This window comes from Medicago sativa, chromosome 3, assembly GCF_051527215.1.
Source record: "Medicago sativa cultivar Bolivia chromosome 3, Bolivia_mono, whole genome shotgun sequence".
Classification (NCBI taxonomy): Eukaryota; Viridiplantae; Streptophyta; class Magnoliopsida; order Fabales; family Fabaceae; genus Medicago; species Medicago sativa.
This window is the reverse complement of record NC_140751.1, coordinates 11,273,123-11,295,655: the sequence shown is the minus strand read 5'-3', so window position 1 is coordinate 11,295,655 and position 22,533 is coordinate 11,273,123. Positions and strand designations below refer to the sequence as shown.

The 22,533-nt window shown below is 33.9% G+C and overlaps 3 protein-coding genes across 8 annotated transcripts; all 3 read left to right on the top strand.

Annotated features, from left to right (window-relative positions):
* The first annotated feature begins 1,389 nt into the window (after positions 1-1,389).
* On the top strand, positions 1,390-5,496 carry LOC146935701 (uncharacterized). 6 transcript variants are annotated; one of them, XM_085750804.1, is made up of 6 exons: positions 1,390-2,169; positions 2,313-2,399; positions 2,957-3,424; positions 3,666-4,171; positions 4,276-4,389; positions 4,902-5,496. In XM_085750804.1, exons 4-6 carry the CDS (start codon positions 3,944-3,946, stop codon positions 5,253-5,255), a joined length of 696 nt encoding a protein of 231 aa, XP_085606930.1. In that variant the 5' UTR covers positions 1,390-2,169; positions 2,313-2,399; positions 2,957-3,424; positions 3,666-3,943; the 3' UTR covers positions 5,256-5,496. The 6 variants fall into 6 exon arrangements, with proteins under 6 accessions (XP_085606930.1, XP_085606929.1, XP_085606934.1 ...); XM_085750803.1 differs by having other exon boundaries at positions 2,255-2,399; XM_085750808.1 differs by having other exon boundaries at positions 2,255-3,424; positions 3,666-3,937; positions 4,029-4,171.
* A 1,005-nt stretch (positions 5,497-6,501) lies between these two features.
* On the top strand, positions 6,502-7,358 carry LOC146935700 (uncharacterized). Its single transcript, XM_085750811.1, has one exon. The coding sequence runs from the start codon at positions 6,552-6,554 to the stop codon at positions 7,107-7,109; it is 558 nt and encodes a 185-aa protein (XP_085606937.1). The 5' UTR covers positions 6,502-6,551; the 3' UTR covers positions 7,110-7,358.
* A 4,516-nt stretch (positions 7,359-11,874) lies between these two features.
* On the top strand, positions 11,875-16,046 carry LOC146935699 (uncharacterized). The gene is made up of 2 exons (XM_085750802.1): positions 11,875-12,623; positions 15,136-16,046. The coding sequence occupies exons 1-2, from the start codon at positions 11,924-11,926 to the stop codon at positions 15,807-15,809; spliced, it is 1,374 nt and encodes a 457-aa protein (XP_085606928.1). The 5' UTR covers positions 11,875-11,923; the 3' UTR covers positions 15,810-16,046.
* The last annotated feature ends 6,487 nt before the right edge of the window (positions 16,047-22,533 follow it).

Below are 22,533 nucleotides of genomic sequence, written 5' to 3'. Positions count from 1 at the left end.
TAGGAATTAATTACATAGCAAATTTGTCTCTCAATCCATGCTACGGCCTATTCAATAGTTCTTCGAAAAAGCCTTTAATTTGGTGGAATTGAATTACTTGTAAGGGGACTCGAAGAAAATGAATTTTCCTAATATGTGGAGAAAATGGATTAAGGAATTTTCCTAATAGGTATAGAAGCCCAATAACTTAGTTCAAGATGGAAAGGGGCTTGAGACAATGTGACCCTCTCTTGCCTTTCTTGTTATTGATTGCTGCTATAGTAATAAGTGTCACGTTAAAAGCTTCTATCATGTTAGAACATATCTTTATTTTAAGATTTCTCATTTACAATTTGTAGATGATACTCTAATTTTTTTTGAGAAATCTTAGGCTACAATTACAACGATGAAAGCCAAGCTTGTCCTTTTTAACTTAGTGTTTAATGTTTATTACAACTTAAATTTGTGTTTGTATTATAGTTTATATTAGTGGTCCATCCGAGAAATCAACGACTCATATTAAACTAGATGCATAAGTGGACATAGTTTTGAATAAAATTCAAAAAATTTATTTCTTAATTGTCCTTTTATCTAGAAGTGTCCTTAATTGTCTTCATTCTTTTATAAAAGAATCCCGTAAATGCTTTCATGCAATATGATTGCTTTATCTGGACTAGTTTGATTGATCGAAAGAATATGCTCTATAGTTGCAAAGATAAGCGTGGGTTTTTGAATCGTGTGTAAAGACAAGTTAGCTGGTGGAGGCTAGTTCAAAAACTTTGTTTTTGATATTGATTAGGGTGTTAAAAACCAAACCAACCTAATAGAAAAACTGTCAACTAAATCAATCAAAACCTAAATTGTAAAAACTGCATTTAGTTCATGTGTATTAAGATTATTTTCTTACTCAACCACATGGTTTGTTTTGATTTGCGGTTTTTATTTTATTAGCCAAACCAAACCGCAATATAAGAAAAATGTTAATTAAACTTATGTCACTTAAACTAATACTCATAGAAACTTTTATAAAATGACAAAAATTTTCTCTAGTTAAGTTTCTTTTTCCAAAATTATTCTCAAATATATAAACCATTATTTACACTTTAATCGAAGGCAAGCGGGCAACAAGCTGCGCCGCCAAGTCTTTTTAGATGATAAAATCAATCCTCATAAACACAACATTCATGAACCAAGGAGACATGACATTCCTGTGCATAACATTTTATACTCTATGTAGAAGGTCAACAACTTTTATTTCAAAAATTTATTTATGTGCTACTTGAACTTTTAAAGACTCATAAAATCTTAGTATTTTGCATTTCTAACGTAATAAGATTACTTTTTGCACACGTTTTTAAATTGGTTTATGTCGTTGGAAACATTGTTAAATAAAAATGAAATTGTAATCACTACTAGAAAAACGCGATTTAGAGACGGATTTTAGGGAGGGAAGACAATCCCTCACTAATAGGGACGGATTTAGGGACGGATTTTTGTATTTTCCACAAAACATGAGTTGCCAAGCATTAGTAACGGAAATGTTTAAATACCCGTCACAAAAATTCCGTCACAAAAATTCCGTGACTAAATCCCTCACTAAATTCTTTAACTGTATGTTTGTGACGGAATTTGGCATGGACTTTATCCCTCTCTAATGGATCCCTCACTAAAACCCTCACTAATATCACTTACATAACTCTATCCAAGGCATCCCTCACTAAAACCCTCACTACTATCAAAACTGAATTATTTCCCCCTCAATTCTTTTCACGTTTTGGTTTTTCCCTCCTCTCTACTAAAATATCCCCCCTCTTTTTTTTTTTTTTTGGCTCACAAACACCCTAAAATAATTATCCAACAAAATTTCATACTCAAACCCAAGAACTCAATATTCACAAACCCTAAATTAACCAAAAAAATTTCCCAAACACTCAACCACTCTTCAGATAAAAAAATTTCCCAATTCACGTCAAATCTAAACCAAAGCTCTTCTCAATCCAAAAATGAATCGCTCCAAAGTTCCAAATCTGAACCAAATCTATCGATCCCAAACAGCAAGCTCTTCTCAAAAACTAATCGCAAGCTCTCATCTTCTCAGAATCGCACACACCTTCACGGAATCGCTGTCATCTTCACGGAATCGCATTCATCTTCACGAAATCGCAAAAGCTCTTCTCAGTCCCAAAATCGGTTAGTTTCAGATTCTTTTGTCAAGGTTTCAATTTTAAATTTCTTCCCATTCTCATCTTTACTAATTTATGTGTTTAATTTGTAGATTCTTCTGAATTTGATGTTGAATTTCTCCTCACTGTGCTCATGCTCTCACAATACAGATCTTCACTGAATCTCACTCCCAAAAGTGAATCTTCTTCCTTCTCCCGAAATCCTTTCTCAAATCTTCAGTGAATCTCAGAATCACGGTAACCACTCTCTCAATCTCAGAATTTATTTGTTATTTATTTTTATTTTATTTTTATTTTTTTCAGAGTTTTTTTCTTCAGTGAAATTGATGTTTGTGATACTGATGTTGTTTTAATTTATATATATTAACTGTGATTTTCATCATGGCCTTACTTGAAGTGACACTTGGATTTTGGGTTCGAATTTTGTTGATATGTGATATGGTGTTGATACAATTTAGAGCAGGGTGCTGTCCCTGATATAGGTCATTTAATTTTAAGAAATCGTCAAATTTGTACTTGGTTAAGCTTTTATGACTTTAAACTTAGTTATAAAGATACGACTTGTTGCTTTAACTTTGATAGCATTTTGATATTTATTTGAATTTATTTACACTCAAAACAGAACATACAGCGCATAAAAATGTATGTATTGTACATTATGTATGAAAACTGCTTCAGTTTTTGTATATTTGAATAACACAACTCGTTTTCTATTGTGTTGACTAATTAGCTAGTAATCTTTATGGATTAGTTATTATTAGCACTGACCCTCTTGCTTTTTTTTGGCTTTGCAGAGTCAGAAACTTCCTTTGAATTTTCTATAACCCTTCCATGTAACTTCTTTGTAAATATCATTGACAAAGATTACTTGCTATTCATTTTTAGACAAACACAAGTGAAAAACCAAATAATATATATTTTGACAAAGAAGAATATCGAGAGCAGCATCAGTATTGATTAGTGTACATTTTCCAACTTCCACCTCTTGATGAAATGAGTTATGTTTTGTATGTACACCTGTTATTTCCCTAAAAAATCAACAACTTTTGATATAGCCACTTTAAGTAGGTCACTGTGCTCTTTTAGAGAATGAACTAATCTGTTTTTTTTTTGTGTATGCAACTTTTGATATATGCCCACTTTTTGATGGGGCATGGGAGTTTTTTTTGGTGCAAACAAGCTGCTGGTTTTTGGCTGTTCTGTTGCTTTTGGTGGATTCTATCTGACCTTAACAGCACCTTCTGCTGTTCTTCTGTGCTGAGGTACCTGCGCAGCTGCTTTGTAATTGTAGTTTGGCCTGCTGTCCCAGCCTTTTATGTTTGTTCCCTTGGTAGTTTTCTGTTTTTGCATTTGGTAGGATAAGAAGTACTCATACCGACATGATAAGAAGCTTTTCTTACAAATAACCATTGAACTTTCTTCTGACATCTGTGTTATATGTTTTAGATATGTCCAGATTTTGATGTGTTAATCAAATATATGTTTTTTTATATGTATATATAGATGGCATGAAATGTTACTATGACGGGTGGAGGAAGAGGTACTGGTATAGGTATCAGTAGAGGTAGGAGAGTTGGGGGTACCACACTCATCTGGGAGAGGTATGGCTGCCACTACTCCATCACACTCTATTGTTGGGCAAGCAACAAATCCTTCCACATCTCATACAACAACAAACACACATAAAAGGATGTTGCTGTAAGGAGAGTTCTCACTACAACATTCTCCTTTTCCTCTCTTTATATTAGTCTATCTCAAATCCACCTTCCAACAAGGTAGCGATGGAGAAAACATTGCTCCTGAAGCTACTCACTCTTTTAGCTTATTTACTATGTTTTGTTACCTTATCAACATCATCATCATCAGCTACAGTGAAACATATAAATGCATCCAAGCTGAAGATGTTTGTTGATGACCTTCCTAATATGCCCAAAGTATATGGCTACAAGGTTGTAGATGGCGTTCCCAAATCAAAGTGTCTCAAGATTGGCATGTTCAAGAAGAAATGGGTATGTTGCTGTTTTTGTTTAATTTCCTCATTACATGCGAATATCCTCTTATTTTGTTGTCTTTATTGTACCATTCCAAATTCATTCTTTACTTGTTTCGATAGGACTATACCACAGTTCTTGAATTTCAGGAGCTAGATAACTTTCTTTCTTATCTTGAAGTTGTGTGTGATAAACTATCTCTAGATAAAATATCCTCAAAATCAAAGGATATTGCTGTAAGTTAATACTTCATGACCTTATTGAACTTGATGAATATTTAGTATTTAGTCTATTGTTAAGAACTGATGCTATTTCTAATTGTTTTAATAGATCTGCACTGAAATAATTGTTCATTTATGCTAGTTGTTGGGAACTAGTTATACACTGATGTTATTTTTATGGAGGTTCTACACTGATGCTAAATGTTAAGCACATATGTAGCAGTCTGCAAGTGTATGTTTAATCAATTAGCTTAAAAGATATTAAGAAATAATATAAATGTACCTATGACTTAGACTGAGCACTGACATTTCAATTCTTTTTTTTTTTATTCCATACCAATCCTAACTCCACTTGATGCTTCAGTTTTTGTAATATAGGCAAGCAGTGAACACAGTATAATAATGTTGCTTGTGGGAAAAATAATGAATTGTCTTGACAAGAAGATATATCAGAATGTTAGTTTGTTTTTGTTGACTGAATGAAGTATGAAATTATTACTTGTTAGTAAAATATTATTATTTTGCAGGATGAGTTTGAAAAAAGGATTATTGAGAGGGATTCACATGAGGAGGCACTAGGGGATGATGTTTCTAGACATGAAAGTGACAACATTATCTTCTTAGATGTTGTTGGAGTAAATAAGAAGGGTCGTATATATGGTTTGGGCCCGGAAGCTGGGAAATATAAGCCATTTAGATCTTCCATATCTGATGGCATCTTACATTCTGAATTTGAACAAATGAGGGCTGAAAACACATCACTTAAAGAGAAATTGAAGGCTCATGAGAAGTTGATTCGTGCATCGCGGGAGCAAATGACTAAATTGATGGAAATGATTTCTCAAGGTCATCTACACCCACCTCTACCTCCATCTACTTGATATATAGATATATAGTATGTATAACATATGGTTATTTTGATAGCTTGGTTGCAAACTTAGTTAATGTGCTACTTCTAGTACCATTAAAAATGTTTATGCGTTTCTTATGAAACTTATTTTGAGAGTTTCCTTATGACTCATGTATTTTGAGAGTTGAACAATGGTTGTAAACTTATTAAGTTTCCTCATGACTTTTATGGTGATGGGTATGAAGACAATTTATCAATTGTTTTTTATTGTATATTTATAATTTTCAACAAGTTTAATATAGTAAATATATTTACAATACTAATATAATTAATTAATGAAATCTGGTTTGAGATTTGTCATTAAATTTCTGTTTGAATTAGTGAGGGAATTTAGTTTCATCACAATTAGTGATGAAATATGCCTTCACAATTTGAGAGGGAATAGCAATCCGTCATTAATTAGAGACGGAAATATTGGTAAACAACTATGGAATAGTCCCTCACTATTAGAGAGGGAACAAGAATCCCTCACTGATTACTGACGGATTTGCCAAAGTTTTCTGGTGCATATATAGTGACGGATTTATATGATTAGTGAGGGATTTTATCCGTGTCAATTAGGGACGGAAACCAAAATCCCTCACAAAAATTTAGCAAGGCCAATATTCTTAAGGGATTACCGGTCGTCACTAAATCCCTCACTAAATTCGTTAGTGAGGGAATTATGGTAGTTTAGTGACGGATTTCTACCCTCTCTAAAATTGATTTTTCTAGTAGTGAATGTTGGATAAAATTTAAAACACAGATGAAAAAATTGTTGAATCCACCTCCATTCTTTTTTAGTTAGTCAAGTGGTTGAAAATAAATCTTTACAAAATAAACAATGGGATGTCTGAAGTTCGAACGCTGTATATATTATTCCCTACCAACCGAGCTAGGTTTTTTTGGTGGTGGTCAGGGTTTGAACCCAGACCTTACATATATTATACATTGTCCAAACCAACTGAGTTAAGCTCACGATCCAACCGAGCTAAGTTAATGGACAGATATCGACCTCCACTTATATTGAGTTAAACCAAATCAAATAGTTGCAAAAAATTTTAATCCTAATCCACAATTAATAATTCCGATATATTAGGCTTTTAAAAATTTTGATTTGCTTTGTGACGTGTAGGTTAATCCGTAAGCATATGGCAATAGCCTGACGTATTTCATCAATAATTGCACCTCCCACTCACCAATGTCTCTGACTACTACTAGTATAAAACATGATATTATTCCCTATGTTTTATGCACCAATACAAAAATCACACTAATTAAGATTAAGATGACTTCTTTTTCCTCGTACTTGCTTGTGTCTTTCCTTGCTTCTCTTATTCTCATCCCTCAAGGCTTTGGTGCTCAACCTCCAAACCATAATAAACACAAACCACCGTCTACTCAAGGATTTGCTTCTCAATCTCATCCTCATGATCATCCTAAACATCCACCATCTACTCAAGGATTTGGTGATCATCCTATACATCCTACCAACCAACCCAACCCAAAAAAGCATGATCCTCACCACCCTCCAAAAGAAGATAACACCTTACCCAAACCAACTTACCCTGCCAGCATTCCAAGAAAGCCTCCTCAACACCCTCCAAAAGAAGATAACACCTTACCCAAACCAACTTACCCTGCCAACATTCCAAGAAAGCCTCCTCAACACCCTCCAAAAGAAGATAACACCTTACCCAAACCAACTTACCCTGCCAGCTTTCCAAGAAAGCCTCCTCAACACCCTCCAAAAGAAGATAACACCTTACCCAAACCAACTTACCCTGCCAGCTTTCCAAAAAAGTCTCCTCATCAGCCTCCAAAAGAAGATAACACTCATTTCTAAAGTATGCAATGAGAGTTATGGACTATATATCTACTGAATAAGTGGTCCTAGTTACCAAGCTGTGTGTTTTCTATAGTAATATGTACAATACTCTCCTACTTGGCAACTGCCAACTGTGTGTTTGTGTGTTTTGTGTGTGTATGTGTCATGAATAAAAATTACTTGACAAGAAAGGGTGCTATGTACTGAAGATTATAAATTTTTATTTGTGACACCAGATTATAATAAATAAATTTTATGATTGTGTGAGTTTGATTGGTTTGATTGATTTATACTTGGCCATTTCAGACCGTAAATAAGTCTATAATATAAGTTTGATCGAATTTTAATTAACGTTGTACCAGCAGCTACATGTGTGAGCTTGTGATATCGTATATATAGGAAATATGGGGGATATCATGGCTCCCATGGTTCCCCAAGGAGATCCGCCCCTGAGTATGGGTTGAGCCTGGGCGTGTGCCCATGCTAGCTGCTGAGTGATAAATCCGCCCCTGCGGGTAGAAGGAAATCTAACTGCTAATATTGGTTACCCTCACCCGATCATTTGTCGTAAATGTGATTGATTCCCATATGTCCGGGCAGCAAAAGACAACTAAACCCTATAAGAATGGTGACCCGACTGGAGGTCATTCTTTCCTAACGGTGTTTGATCCCTATATGCCTCTAAAATCAAATCATGCTCAAATAAATTGGGTTGCTAGACTTATATTGCTATTTCAATATCATAAAAAAGCGATTAAATTTCTTTGGCCTGAAATCTAAATTTTGAGAAAAAAATATTCTTGATTTATTCTTGCTTTCAGAAGAGAAATAATAAGAAAATAGGTTTATAGTTAACATTTTTGATAGAACTAGATCTTGGGAACATTTTGTGGAATCAAATCACCTTAACCACAAATGAGTTATTGTGAAGTGAGTGCCTGAATTCTTGAAGCCTTGTGAAATTAGGGAGCCTAATATTCTAGCTTAGAAATTAGGTTGATGATCCCTTGATTTTTGAACTTCACGAATACTTTCACATGCAACCATATATTTTTGACAAAACATGCAACCATATATATTCACTACAAGAATGTTTTGGATTAGTTTGAGCCAATTTTCCAAGCAAACATCAAAAAGGTGCCGCAAAGACATATTTGCGGCAGAGAAAAGTCATATGCAAATATAGTCCTCGCAAACCGTTAGGACGAATTTAGACCACCGCAAAGCCCCTTGTGCCATAGTGGCGGACACATGGCCGCCGCAAAGACCACTGTTTTTCTGACACATGTTTGCCTTTTCGTCAACCAAAGAGTTAATAGGCCTATACCCTCTGTAATATAGGGCATTTTTGGTTTTGCCCCCCTGTAAAAAAAAAAATTAGATTCCGTCCTTGTAAAATAAAGATTCTTTAGGATTGCCATCCGAGCCCTTTGAGTCAGCAGAATCTCTGACGTGGCAGCTACATGGCTTTTTCTTTTTCTTTTTTATTTATTTTTTGATTGCCACGTGTAAAAAACAAATTACATGTCATTAATAATTAAAAAAAATATGAAATTTTCAAAAATTATAAACAACGAATGAATTAAGAAAAAAATAATTTTTTAAGTTTAGAAAAAAATTATAAAAAAATCTCAAATTTAATATATTTCAAAAAATTATAAAATAATTACAAAAAAGATTCTAAAATATCCAAATATAAATTAAAATTAAAAAAACTTCGATTAATATAATATTGTCTAATTTATTTATTTTGAAAAATTAAGTTCCAGAATTTTTTTTAAAATATTCCTAATTTCGAAAAAAATTACTTTTTTTTAATTTCGAAAAAGATTTCATAAAAATTCAGGAATAAAACTATTGAAAAAAAAATCTGAATTCTTTTCTAAATTTAAATTTTTTGAAAAAAAACTGAAATTAAGATTTTGATTTGAAGTAAAAAAATTATATTTAGAATTTAAAAAATAAAAAATCTTGAAGAAAATTTCGTAAAATCTTTTTTGGTGGTGGCCAGGGTTCGAACCTTGGACCTTACATATATTATGCAATTATGCATTGTCCATACCAACTGAGCTAAGCTCACAAGGACAAAATTTCGTAAAATCTAGAACAATATTTCAAGATTTTATAAAAAAATCTGTATTTTTTCTACATTTAAAATTTTTCGAAAAAAATATGAAGTTAAGATTTTAAAAATTTAAGTAAAATAGAATTTTTTCAGATTATATAATTGGAGTTTAAAAACATTTATATCCAGATTTTTAAAAATTAAAAATTTTCCAGAATTTTTATATTTTTTAGAAAAAAATTAAATAAAAAATTTATTTCGAATATAATCTGAATGTTTTTAATTTTTGAAATTTTTTTTTTTTGATTTTTTAATTTAAAAAAATAATTTGAATATTTTCAGATTTTATGGATTTTTTAAAATTTTGAAAATTAATTTTCAGATTTTTTTTAAATTTTTTTTCGTTTTTTTGAATTTTTTTAAATATAAATGACGTGTAAACTACTTATTACGCGTGGAAAGCAAAAAAAAAAAAAAAAAGCCACGTAAGTGCCACATCAGAGATTCTGCTGAGTCAATGGCCTTAGGGGGCAATCGTGAAGAATCTTCATTTTACAAGGACGGAATCTAAAAAAAAAATTTACAGGGGGCAAAACCAAAAGTGACCTATATTATAGGGGGGTAAAGACCTATTAACCCTCAACCAAAAGATGGCGCAAATGCTATGGTTTCTAAAAATATATATATGTATTTGCGATTTTCTATAAACAAACACATATTTCAAAATTTAATATTAATAAAAATTATTATAAATAGTTTTTTTTGCTGATAAAAACAATTTTAAATAGTTAATACAATAATTCTATAATGAGGTTAATATAAAATAAATTCGAGAGAAGTGTATGTGTAAGAATGAATGGAAGAATTAGCTATTTATAAAGGGAAAAAAAAAATATGACCCTGTGCCAACGGTAGTAAATTCTATGAGTTAAGTCTTTGCGACGGTTTCTGTTCGCCACAAGTTCAAAATTCAAATTCCCCGCCTTTCCTTTGTGTCCGAAAACTTATGTCGCAAATACAACCATGTATTCTGATTTCTCTCCATATCTTTGTGTTGGTCTTTGCGTCTTCCACAAAGGCAGATTCAAATAATTTTTCCAGATCTGTATTTTTGTTGCCTTTCTAATCATGATTTCTCTTCATATAGGAGAGAAATTAGAAAGCTGTTGTTTTAAGATGGCCATCACATGAATTTCATCCTTGAGAAGCTTTGAATTAGTTTTGAAAACTTTGCCTCTAATGGATAATGTCGTTGAATCGTAGTGGAGAAATACATTGCTAATTATGTAATAATCTAATGATCTGTTACATTCTCTTTGTCATTGAATTTCTTTGTTTCGTCAAGTGGTAACAAAAAACAAATAGTACTATCAGATATATGCTTTGAATTCTTAACTTGCTTCCTTCAGAGCATGTATCCATAAGATCATGTTTTCGTCACTCTTTAAGACTTAATGCATCTTTTGATCAAAGCTTTGAATTTTTCTTAACCTTTCTTCAGATCATCTTCTAAGTCTTCAGAAGTTTCCAATGCTTTTCATTAGTACCAAAATGATTTCCTTTATATTCAAAGCATGAAGTATTAGAACCAAAACTCGACCTTAAAATCAGAATTTAATTTTATTGTTCTGCACACTTGAACATACATTAGAGTATCCAATTGTTCTTTTATATAATGTTATCATTAAAACTTCAGCGACATTGTTCTAAAACCCACTTTGGTTCAAGGACATATGAATCCAACTAAGATTTAGCGAGGAACAACTTAATCAGAATTTAGTAGGGCGATAGTGCATGGGGGAAAACCTAGCACTCCCCTGTATTTCTCCTTGATGTATCATGCGAACATATCAATCTTCAATTCTAATTTATTTTGTGTATACATGTCAATCAAAGACTTTATTAGCAAGTTTTTTATGGTGCGCCTTTATTAAGTGTGGTAAATGGACAAATGTAACACACCGATCTACTTAAGAGACAATTAATAATAATTTAAAATTTAGAGAGTGACTTTTAAAAGTTATTAAGAGTTAATATATATATATATATATATATATATATATATATATATATATATATATATATATATATATATATAGAGGGTGTATCAAGTGAGAGGACTTTTATTGTGAGAGATGAGAGGCTTAATTTATGACCCTTGGATTAATCAGTATCGTGGCATTTAAGTTTAATGACTGCATCAGATCCTAATGTCCACCCTCATGCCTCATCTCCTTCTTCACCTTGTCGTTTCATCCATATCAAAAAATAAAGAATCCCCTTCTGCATACTCTCTCTCTAGTGTGTTCCTCCTGCAAGGCTTCAACTCTTATTTATTTTTATCATGAAAGAATCACTCAATTAGAAGAGAAATTGCATAAAGGGAAGTTATTCCAGATCTACTTAACTAGAAGTATTGTGAAATCATGAAAATTTAGAAGAATATGTGTTAATTATTTGCTTTTAGGACTGCATTATGTGGCTTTTCTTTATGTTTATTTTTATTTTTGTTTCAGTTTTTCAGTCAATTAGTGGTTCCTACATTTTAGGAGCAAGTAGTTGTTATTTGCTGAAGTGTTGGAAACGTGTTGTGTTCAGTTTTTGTTTTTTTAAATTACTTAAGTGTATTGCTTCTGCTGTAATGAAAAACTGAATTCCTATTCCTACTCAACCTGCAACTTCCTTTCTATTCTTCTACGTTTTTCATCTTTCAGTCATAAAACCAACAAATTGGTAGCAGAGCTATCATCTTACGGGACCTGTGAAAATGGAAACTGAAACCAGTTTCTCAGCAGTTGCTCCTCCCATCTTTGATGGTGACAACTATGACCTTTGGGCAGTAAGAATGGAGTCTTACCTGGAGGCTTTGGATCTTTGGGTGGCCGTGGAAGAGGATTATGAAGTTCCTCCGCTGCCAGATAATCCTACCATGGCTCATTTAAAATATCACAAGGAGAAAAAAACTCGGAAGGCAAAGGCAAAATCGGTTCTTTTTTCTGGTGTTTCACAAACTGTTTTCACCAGAATTATGACCCTCAAAACAGCAAAAGCAATCTGGGACTATTTGAAGGAAGAATATGCGGGGGATGAGAGGATTCGAGGCATGCAAGTGCTGAACTTGATGAGGGAATTTGAATTGCAGAAAATGAAAGAGTCTGAGACAATCAAAGATTACTCTGACAGATTGCTATCCATTGCAAACAAGGTTAGGTTACTTGGCACTCAATTTGCTGATTCCAGAATCGTTGAAAAAATTCTGGTTACAGTGCCCGAGAGATATGAAGCATCAATAACCACCTTGGAGAACACAAAAGATTTGTCTAAGATCACCTTAGCGGCAGTTTTACATGCCTTGCAGGCTCAAGAGCAACGAAGGCTCATGAGGCAAGATCAAGTGGTTGAAGGTGCTTTACCAGCCAAACATCATGCAGGTGGAAGTACCGTAAACAACCAAAGCAAAGATAAGGGGAAAAGGAAAAATTTTCCGCCTTGTAAGCACTGTGGGAAATTGGGACATCCGCCATTCAGATGTTGGAGAAGACCATATGCAAAATGCAACAAATGCAATCAAGTTGGACATGAAGCAGTGATATGCAAAGGCAAGTCTCAACAAATTGAAGTCGATGCCCAAGTTGTCGAGCTAGATGAAGAAGATCGAATGTTTACAGCATCATGTTTTTCAACGAAGAGTGGCTCAGAATGTTGGTTGATTGATAGTGGTTGTACAAACCATATGACATATGACAAAACTCTTTTCAAGGATTTACAGCCTACTAAAGTTTCAAAGGTCAAAATTGGGAATGGTAGTTATATTTCTGCAAAAGGAAAAGGAACCATCCTAATTTCAACAACTTCAGGTATAAAAACAATCTCAGATGTTCTTTATGTACCTGACATAGACCAAAATTTGCTTAGTGTGGGTCAGTTGTTAGAAAAGGGATTTAAAGTAACTTTTGAAAATAAGCATTGTGTTATCTTTGACACTACTGGTCGGGAGATTTTAAAGGTTAAAATGAGGCTTAAAAGCTTCTCATTTGATCCAACTGAGGAGGAGCAAACAGCCTATGTCAGCCATATTAGTTCGACAGAACTTTGGCACAAGCGACTTGGTCATTGTCATATTCAAAGAATGTTGAAAATGGAAAAGAAAGATATGACAAGAGGTCTATCGGTACTGTCCAATCATTTGCCAAATTGCAATGCTTGTCAATTTGGTAAACAACACAGATTACCATTTCCCAAAACAACTTGGAGAGCCTCTCAAAAGTTGCAACTCATTCACACCAATGTGGCAGGACCTCAAAGAACACCATCATTACAAGGTAGTCTCTACTTAATTCTATTCATAGATGATTTTACAAGAATGTGCTGGATTTTTTTCTTGAAATTCAAGCATGAAGTGGCTGGAGTATTTGTAAAGTTCAAAAAAATGGTGGAAAATCAAAGCGGTTGCAAGATTCAATTTTTGAGGTCTGATAATGGCAAGGAGTATACATCAACACAATTCAATTTGTTTTGTGAAGAAGCTGGAATTGAACATCAACTCACAACACCATATACGCCACAACAAAATGGAGTTAGTGAAAGGAGAAATAGATATGTAATGGAGATGGCTAGATGTATGTTGCATGAGAAGGAGATGCCTAAACATTTTTGGGCTGAAGCGGCAAACACAGCAGTCTTTCTACAAAACCGACTTCCTTCAAAGGCTTTGAAAGATAAAACTCCTTTTGAAGCTTGGTATGGGTATAAGCCGTCACTATCATTTCTTAAAGTGTTTGGTTGTGTTTGTTTTGCACATGTTCCACAGGTTAAGCGTGACAAACTTGACAAGAAAGCAATTCCGGGCATCTTTGTGGGCTATAGTTCAGTTTCAAAAGCCTACAAAGTGTATCATCCTCAAAGTGGAAAGGTGACTGTCTCTAGAGATGTGCATTTTAATGAAGATCAACAATGGGATTGGAAGAATCCGCAAAGAACAATTGGATCTTTCAACAATAATGAAAATGATCATCTTGGAAAGCAAACAACAGAGTTGTGTGAGAATGAATTAGAAGATGATCCTCCCATTAGAGGCACAAGGCTGTTGTCTGACATATATCAAAGGTGCAATGTGGCAATATGCGAACCGGCTTGTTGTGAGGAAGCATTAAAAGATCTAAAGTGGAAAAATGCAATGGAGGAGGAGATATCAATGATTCAAAAAAACAAAACATGGGAACTAGTGGACAGGCCTGAAGATAGAAAAATCATTGGAGTTAAATGGGTTTTTAGAACAAAACTAAATGCAGATTGCTCAATCAATAAATACAAGGCCAGACTTGTAGTTAAAGGGTATGCACAGATTTTTGGTGTTGATTATTCTGACACTTTTGCACCTGTGTCAAGAATGGATACAATAAGATTAGTGTTGGCGGTTGCTGCTCAAAAGGGGTGGAAAGTATTTCAATTAGATGTCAAATCAGCCTTTCTAAATGGAGTTTTACAGGAAGAAATATATGTGGAGCAGCCAGAGGGATTTGTGGTGCAAGGTAAAGAAGATAAAGTTTATCTACTCAAAAAAGCCCTTTATGGCTTAAAACAAGCACCAAGAGCTTGGTACAGTAGGATAAATGATCATCTATTGAACATAGGCTTTGAGAAAAGCTTATCTGAGTCCACTCTTTATATGAAGCATAAGGGAACTAGAGTTCTGATAGTTTCTCTCTATGTTGATGATATGTTAGTGACTGGAGATGATACAAGGTTGGTTGAAGAGTTCAAACAAGAAATGATGCAAGCTTTTGAAATGACAGATCTTGGTCTTATGACCTACTTTCTTGGTATTGAAATCAAACAAAATGAAAATGATGTGTTCATTTGCCAAAAAAAAATATGCAAAAGAAATATTGAAGAAATTTCAGATGGAGGAGTGCAAAGTAGTTAGCACACCAATGAACCAAAAGGAAAAGTTGAGCAAGGAAGATGGTGCTGATAAAATTGATGAAGGATATTATAGGAGCTTGATTGGATGTTTAATGTATCTCACAGCAACAAGGCCAGATATTCTATTTGCTGTAAGTCTTCTCTCTCGTTTTATGCATTGTGCTAGTGAAATGCACTTAATAGCAGCAAAAAGAATACTAAGGTATATTAAAGGTACTGTTGATTTTGGCGTCAAATTTGAGAAATGTCAAGAGTTCAAGTTGTATGGATTCTCTGATAGTGATTGGGCTGGATCCATTGATGACATGAAGAGTACTTCAGGGTATTGTTTCAGCCTAGGCTCGGGAATGTTCTCATGGTGCACAAAGAAGCAAGAGATTGTAGCACAATCCACGGCAGAAGCTGAATTCATAGCAGCAACAGCTGCTGCAAATCAAGTTTTGTGGTTAAAAAAGGTTTTATGTGATTTAGATATCCAGCAGAATGATAAGACAGAAATATTTGTTGACAGTCAGGCAGCAATTGCAATTTCAAAGGATCCGGTATGTCATGGGAAGACTAAACATATCAACATCAAGCTCTATTTCTTAAGAGAGGTGCAGCAAAGTGGAGAAGTCTCTTTGGTTTATTGCAGATCAGAAGAGCAATTGGCAGATTTATTTACAAAACCACTTCCTGTTAGCAAGTTTGAGTTCTTAAGGCAGAAAATCGGAGTTTGCAGATCCTAAAGCAAGGAGGAGTGTTAATTATTTGCTTTTAGGACTGCATTATGTGGCTTTTCTTTATGTTTATTTTTATTTTTGTTTCAGTTTTTCAGTCAATTAGTGGTTCCTACATTTTAGGAGCAAGTAGTTGTTATTTGCTGAAGTGTTGGAAACGTGTTGTGTTCAGTTTTTGTTTTTTTTAAATTACTTAAGTGTATTGCTTCTGCTGTAATGAAAAACTGAATTCCTATTCCTACTCAACCTGCAACTTCCTTTCTATTCTTCTACGTTTTTCATCTTTCAGTCATAAAACCAACAATATGAAACGATCAACTGTTGAAACTCTATTGTTCTAGCGTACTTCCCATGGTTGTATATATAACCTTTGTGGGTTAATGAAGAAACATATACAGTGAAAGTGCAGATTTTCAACCAAGAAATTTAATCGGTTACAAAAAAAAAAAGCAAAATCGTTTATGCAATTATAAAAATTGTAAAGAAAAATTAAGTGCAGATTTTAAACATGAAATTATTAAAATATTAAAGATGAAATTGAAGAGGAAAACGTATGCTTGGAACCTGTGAGAGAGGAAGAAAATGAGGACAAATAAAGAAGAGGAAGCGGACGTTTCTAAGAGAAGAGGAAAAGTATTTCAGTTTAATCAAGTGTGCCGATCCTTTTTTAGTGGAATTTAATCATGACCATGTATTTTGATCCAATGGATAGTTTTAGCTCCTCTCATCTCTCATTTAACTTACTCCTCTCACTTGATATGCCCTATATATATATATATATATATATATATATATATATATATATATATATATATATATATATATATATATATATTTCTTAACACAACATGAGGTTTATACCCTATAAATTGATCAAATAAATTATATTTATTGTATGTAAAGATTATACACTGTAAAGTGATCAATTAAATTATAATTGTTGTATATAAAGAGAGAAAGATATGGCTCATAAGCTTGGATATGCTATAATTTTATTTATTTTCCTATTTCTTGTTGCAATTTTATTTATTTTCCTATTTCTTGTTGCAAGTAATGTTGAGGGTAATGTTTTTTCCCATCATTTTTAAATTTCATTATTTAGTTTGTAGTTCATATATAATATTTATTTCATTTTTATAACATTAGTTTATTATATTTTTTCACTATAGGATATATTCTTTGCAAATCTGTTAATGATTGCCCACCAAATACTCGAAATCTAAGGTATAGGTGCATTAATGGCAAATGTAAATCGCATAGATTGCCCTACGATTGGGATGAGTCTAATCTCAAGATATTACAATCACACCATACATGGAAGAGTTAGTTTTTTTTTTTTTGAGCAAAAATAAATATGAAATATATATTTTGCTAAAATAAATATGGAAGAGTTAGTTCTTACCATACATGGAAGAGTTAGTTTTTTTTTTTGAGCAAAAATAAATATGAAATATATATTTTGCTAAAATAAATATGGAAGAGTTAGTTCTTACGCTAGCAAAAATAAATATGAAATATATATTTTGCTAAAATAATTTATAGTTACAATTTTTTTTTTTTTTTTTTTTTTTACAAAAGTTACCATTTAGTTATTGTTACCATTTAGTTCTTAAGAATATGGCATTTTATTTACAGACCTACCACATGTAACTTCAATTTTATATCATAATATTGTCATCCTTATGAATTTTCAAACAATGGCATTTATGTTTCTTTTGAACGAGGAGTTCACCGGTTCATTTCTTTCTTCTGAGTGTAAATTATTGGTTCTAATGATGATAAAAGGATTATTACTAGTGTCCTCGTTCTAAAGGTCTCATGTTCGATTCTCCCCAATGCCAATTTACGTGGACTAATTTAACTTCTTAAAAAAAAGGATTATTATGAAGATATCTATTCGTCCAAGTTAGGAATTATCGCAATATTGACAATATATTTATTACCTTTCTCATCCAAAATATAGACTCTTAAAAAATCTTCAAATAATTGAATGGTCATGTCAAATTAATAATAAGTTTGAGGTCTTCCTACGATTAATGGGTCATGTTAAATAAACCAAATGTTTGGAAGTCAAAATGGTGAAAAATAGAAAACACATGCCCTGTAATCCAAACCAAAGGATTAGGGCAAAGAAGATTTATGAATAAAGATAGGTTAACACTCGTAATGTGTACACTCCTTTGTACCATTCAAGAAAATTTCAGTTAACCAATATATGGTATGTGTTAGCAAGGAAGTCCAGTGGATCAGCAAAGCAAAGAGAGAAAACAAGCTTCAAGTTCGATGAAGCATTACATCCGTTATTAAAGAGGGGATGCAAATAGTTCCTAAGTTATCTAGATTTTTATTTATCAATTGTCTTGTAAGGCCCATGGCCCACTAACTATTTAACCCTAGCTCTATAAGCTAAGAGATTTACTTTTCCCACCCTGCTGCCTTCTCGTGCACCCTGCAAAAATTCCAAAAATACCCCCGGTCCGGATTTCGTTTTCCGAACCAGATTGTTAGTGTTTCCGGAAAATAAAATCCAAATGTATACGCAATGAAATTTTGTGTCTTTCTTTGATGTCAAGGGTCTCTGTTGACCGTTATACGACCCTCGCATAACCTGCAATGCAATTGCAGGGGTCGTATGAGCGGTCAACAATGACCATGACACTACAAAGACTACTAAAAGCTACCTAAAAAACTAAACAAAATTGAAGAAAATGTAATAAAGGAGGTGAAGTAGAATGAAGGAAAATGTTGAAGATTCAAGCCTCTTTATAGCCTTAAATAAGTCATAGGTCTTAATTACAGTCAAATAAAACGTGTTCCACATTCAAAACCGTCAAAAAATGCATTCAAACTCCACTAACCGCCTAACCTCTGGTGAAACGTCACCGGCCAAAATGTTACTGAGGGTTTCTGGATTTTATAAACCGGAATGCATGAAGTTATTCCGGATTATAAAGTCCAAACTGCACCAGACCCTTTATTTGGATCGTTTTTGTTGCAAATTGTCGCGTCATTTTTCGGAGATCAAGACTATTTGATTAGCGTTTGACTCACTTTTTATTTCACGACTGAACATTTTAATTTTTTAGAAAAGGGGAAAAAAGTTCAAACCACCCTATTTTGAAAAGTTTTTTGGGTTCGGGGGTTAGTTACATAAAGGGAAGGTGTTAGCACCCTTTATGTCCGTAGTACTCTACATGAACCTCTTGGTTTCATTTAATTAATGTGCTATAACTTGCTTGTTTTGGAAAAAGATGGAATTTGAAATGATTAAAAAAAGAAGACCTAATTATCTACATTTTATTGATTTGGAAGGACATGGCCCTCTGCCTACGTACCCGTGAAGGATCAAAACCTCGTAGTTCGGGATAAAAAATGACGTTTGATTGGTTGTGTGTTTTTTATTAGTTTTGAAAGAGGTTTTAAAATGAAAAGCCAAGTGGCAAAATGAATTTGTTTGTATTTTATATTAAAAGAAAAATTACTCAAAGTAAAATTAAATGGATTGAAATTTGATTAAGAAAGAAATAGAAAAATGGTCACTTGATTTAGGATCAAGGTTTATTTAGGAAAATATTTTTTGTGTTTTGTTATTTGTATGTTTTTGTTGTTTTCTCATAATTGGAAAGAAAATTTGAACTAACGAAGCATAAAGAAATAAAAGCGTAGGGACCTCGTGGTGGCGTTGGACCACCACAAAACCCTTTAACCAAATCTAGAAGCATAAAGAGAAAGGCATACACACACGCACGCACCCATGCTCCTAAGCTATTACAAAAAAACCTATTAATACATTCTATGGTCTGCGAGAAAGTAAATAAATTACATTAGCCCTATATTTACATTCTAAATTGTGTGCAAGAAACGAAAATAAATAAATAATTTACATAAAGCCTATATACATTCTAATTACATGTACATAAATAAAAGGGCAATAATTGAATGCAAATGATGACGACACATAAAAATAAAATATGATGCAGCAATAAGTACAAAATTATAAGTAAAGAAAAATGTATGAAAAAAAAGACTAAAGCAACCAGAAAGTAAACACGAGGGTACAGTCAATAATCAGGGGGGGTAGCAATTAAAGAAGCTGAAAATTGGGCCCAGCACAAAAGGAACCGAACCGGGTCGGTTTTATAAGTTGGGTCGATTTGGGTTAAAGCTGGAGCGGATCATGGGTTTTAATTAGGCCCGTCTGATTGATCGGACGGCCTTGATTTGATCAAGGGAAGACGGCAGGGGGCGTTAGATCAATCACACGCCCAGTAAGCGAGGGTGCATGCTAACACAGTGCACCCACACACACTTGATCTGGTCGCGCCTATAAATAGGCTGTGACTGAGTTTTTTCATTTTTAACAAACTGTTTCTCTCTCTTATTCTCTTCTTGCTCTCGGCTCTCTCTCTAAATCCCATCTTCTTCTCCGACGGAGAGATGGCGGCCGGAGATAACTCCGGTGCGGCGGTTAGCCGTCATAGACGGCGGCGCCGCCGCGATTAGCCTCCAAACAACTCTTTTTTTAAAAAAATTTCGGTTTCTTGCCTATTTCTTACTCTCCTTTCGATTACGACACTTAAAAATCCCAAATACTATCCCTAAGCTTTTAGATCTAGAAAAATGGAAAGGAAAACTACCTTCTTTTTGGATCGGTTTTAGGTCCTGATGACGTCTCTGGTCTTTGTGTTGTGCAGATTGCTACTGGGTTGTTGATGCTTGCGGTCGGGTTCGTGTTGGGAATGGCTGTGGATGTGCGATTCTGTCCTCTTCTTTCTGCCGTCCTTTCTTCCTTTTTTTTTTGATTTTTTTTATACCCCCTTTTCTTAGATCCGCCTTGATTGATGATTGTGGTGATGATGATGTTACGAAGTTGGATTCCTCTCTGGCCTCCTTCTTGCACTCGTGACTAGGTCCGTGAAATGCCTTGCGGTCGCAAACGTTCCTTTGCAGGTTCCCTGATTCGGTTCTTCCTTTGAAAGTTGCGGCGACTTCGTGAATCAGTCCGACGATTTGTGGTATGGACCTCTGGTTATGGTTCGATGAAGGTGTTGGTGTGATTTTGGTGTGGGTCGATCGTTTGGACGAATTTGGGTAATGTTTGATGTTGGCCGATTGAGATTTGGGTATTTAAATTCGTTTTTGGTTTATAGTGACAGTGTTGGATTGCTTTGATGAGAGTGAAATTGATTGGGATTGGTGTGGTTGTGTCGATTGTTTTGTTTCTGGATATTCTTTTGTTCTTTTCGTTCTGCGTGTTTCAATCTGTTTGTTTGCAGACTTGCTGTGTTGCTATAGGTTAACGAATTTTGATGTATGGATGCCAATGAGTTGTGCGTTTTTCTGTGGATTTTTTTGGGCCCCTTTCTTGTGCAGATACAGGTTCCTTTTATAGTGTTTAGTTTGGATGTTAGGGTTTGTTAGTCAAGAACAAAAATTCTGGGCAGATTGTGATAAGTAGCAACATTAGCTGGCTTGGATTGGGATGTGAACAAAGGAAACGCGGATGATTGATGACAGACTGTTATGGGATTGCCTCAAAAGAGGCGTGACATGTTTTTTGGATCTTATCATATGAAAATAACAAAAATAAAAAAAATAAATGGGAATAATACAAATTGAAATAAAAGGATGACTATGCAGACTTCCAATTGGACCTTTTGGACTTATCTAAAAAAAGTGATTAATTAAAAAGAAATGATGACTAATTAAAAAAACTAAAGTTATAATTAATTAATTAAAAAACAAGTTAAAAGATGGAAATAATAATTAAAAAAGAAAGAGAAGTGGGCCCGATTCGGAACAAAAATATGAGGTATTTTAAAATACCTCTCTGCCGAAATTTTCACCGAAATGTCGGGGACTGATCAGGGTCACGTAACGCGTGTCAGTGGGACCTTAGGTCAAAAATTGGGGTATGACAGATGCCCCTATTTAAGTTTCTTCGTCCGAAGATTTGAAGATGAAATCTTTAATTCGATCGGAGCGAAGAGACTTAAATACAAAGTGTGTAACACCCTATTTCTATTAAGCGTTAAAACGCGCGAATACATCAGAAATATTCTACAAATAGATGTTACGTCTCCGAATAACCACAATTCATACATGCATAAGGATCATGTTATACCACATAGCAGCGGAATAATATATAATTCATAAACAATCTCTGGATCTCCAAACTAACTACAAATGTATCATCCAAATCTCAAATAACAGAATATCTCAACAACTCCGAAATACAAAGTCAAATAAACAACATGCAAAGACTATCCTAGATCAGAGCCCTAATCTAGACACTTGCATGAAAAAGAGGAACTCCACTCCTCGGTATCAACAAGCAACAACTAAGCATCCTGCACTCCATCTACCCGTCCATACGGAAAGGTAGGTGGTAAACCACTGAGGGTTAGCATTACATCATCATAATCCACTAAAAATTAATCAAGAAACTTTGAGAATGAAAGATACATTTAAGAACGATGGATAACAAACCATACACGTATTCACAAGTATTCTTAACATTCACATCATTCAATATCAACATCTCAAATTCATACCCACAAGTGTAACACACACACATCACAAAATCAACCATCTTAATCAACAATTAACAAATTCAATCATCAACTCAAATGCATTTCAATTCACCAACAAGTATGCAATGGCTCTAGACTCATCTAGATGCATGTGGTACCAATTCTCCTCAAGGTCGTCACCCATGATGCAACAAAAACAC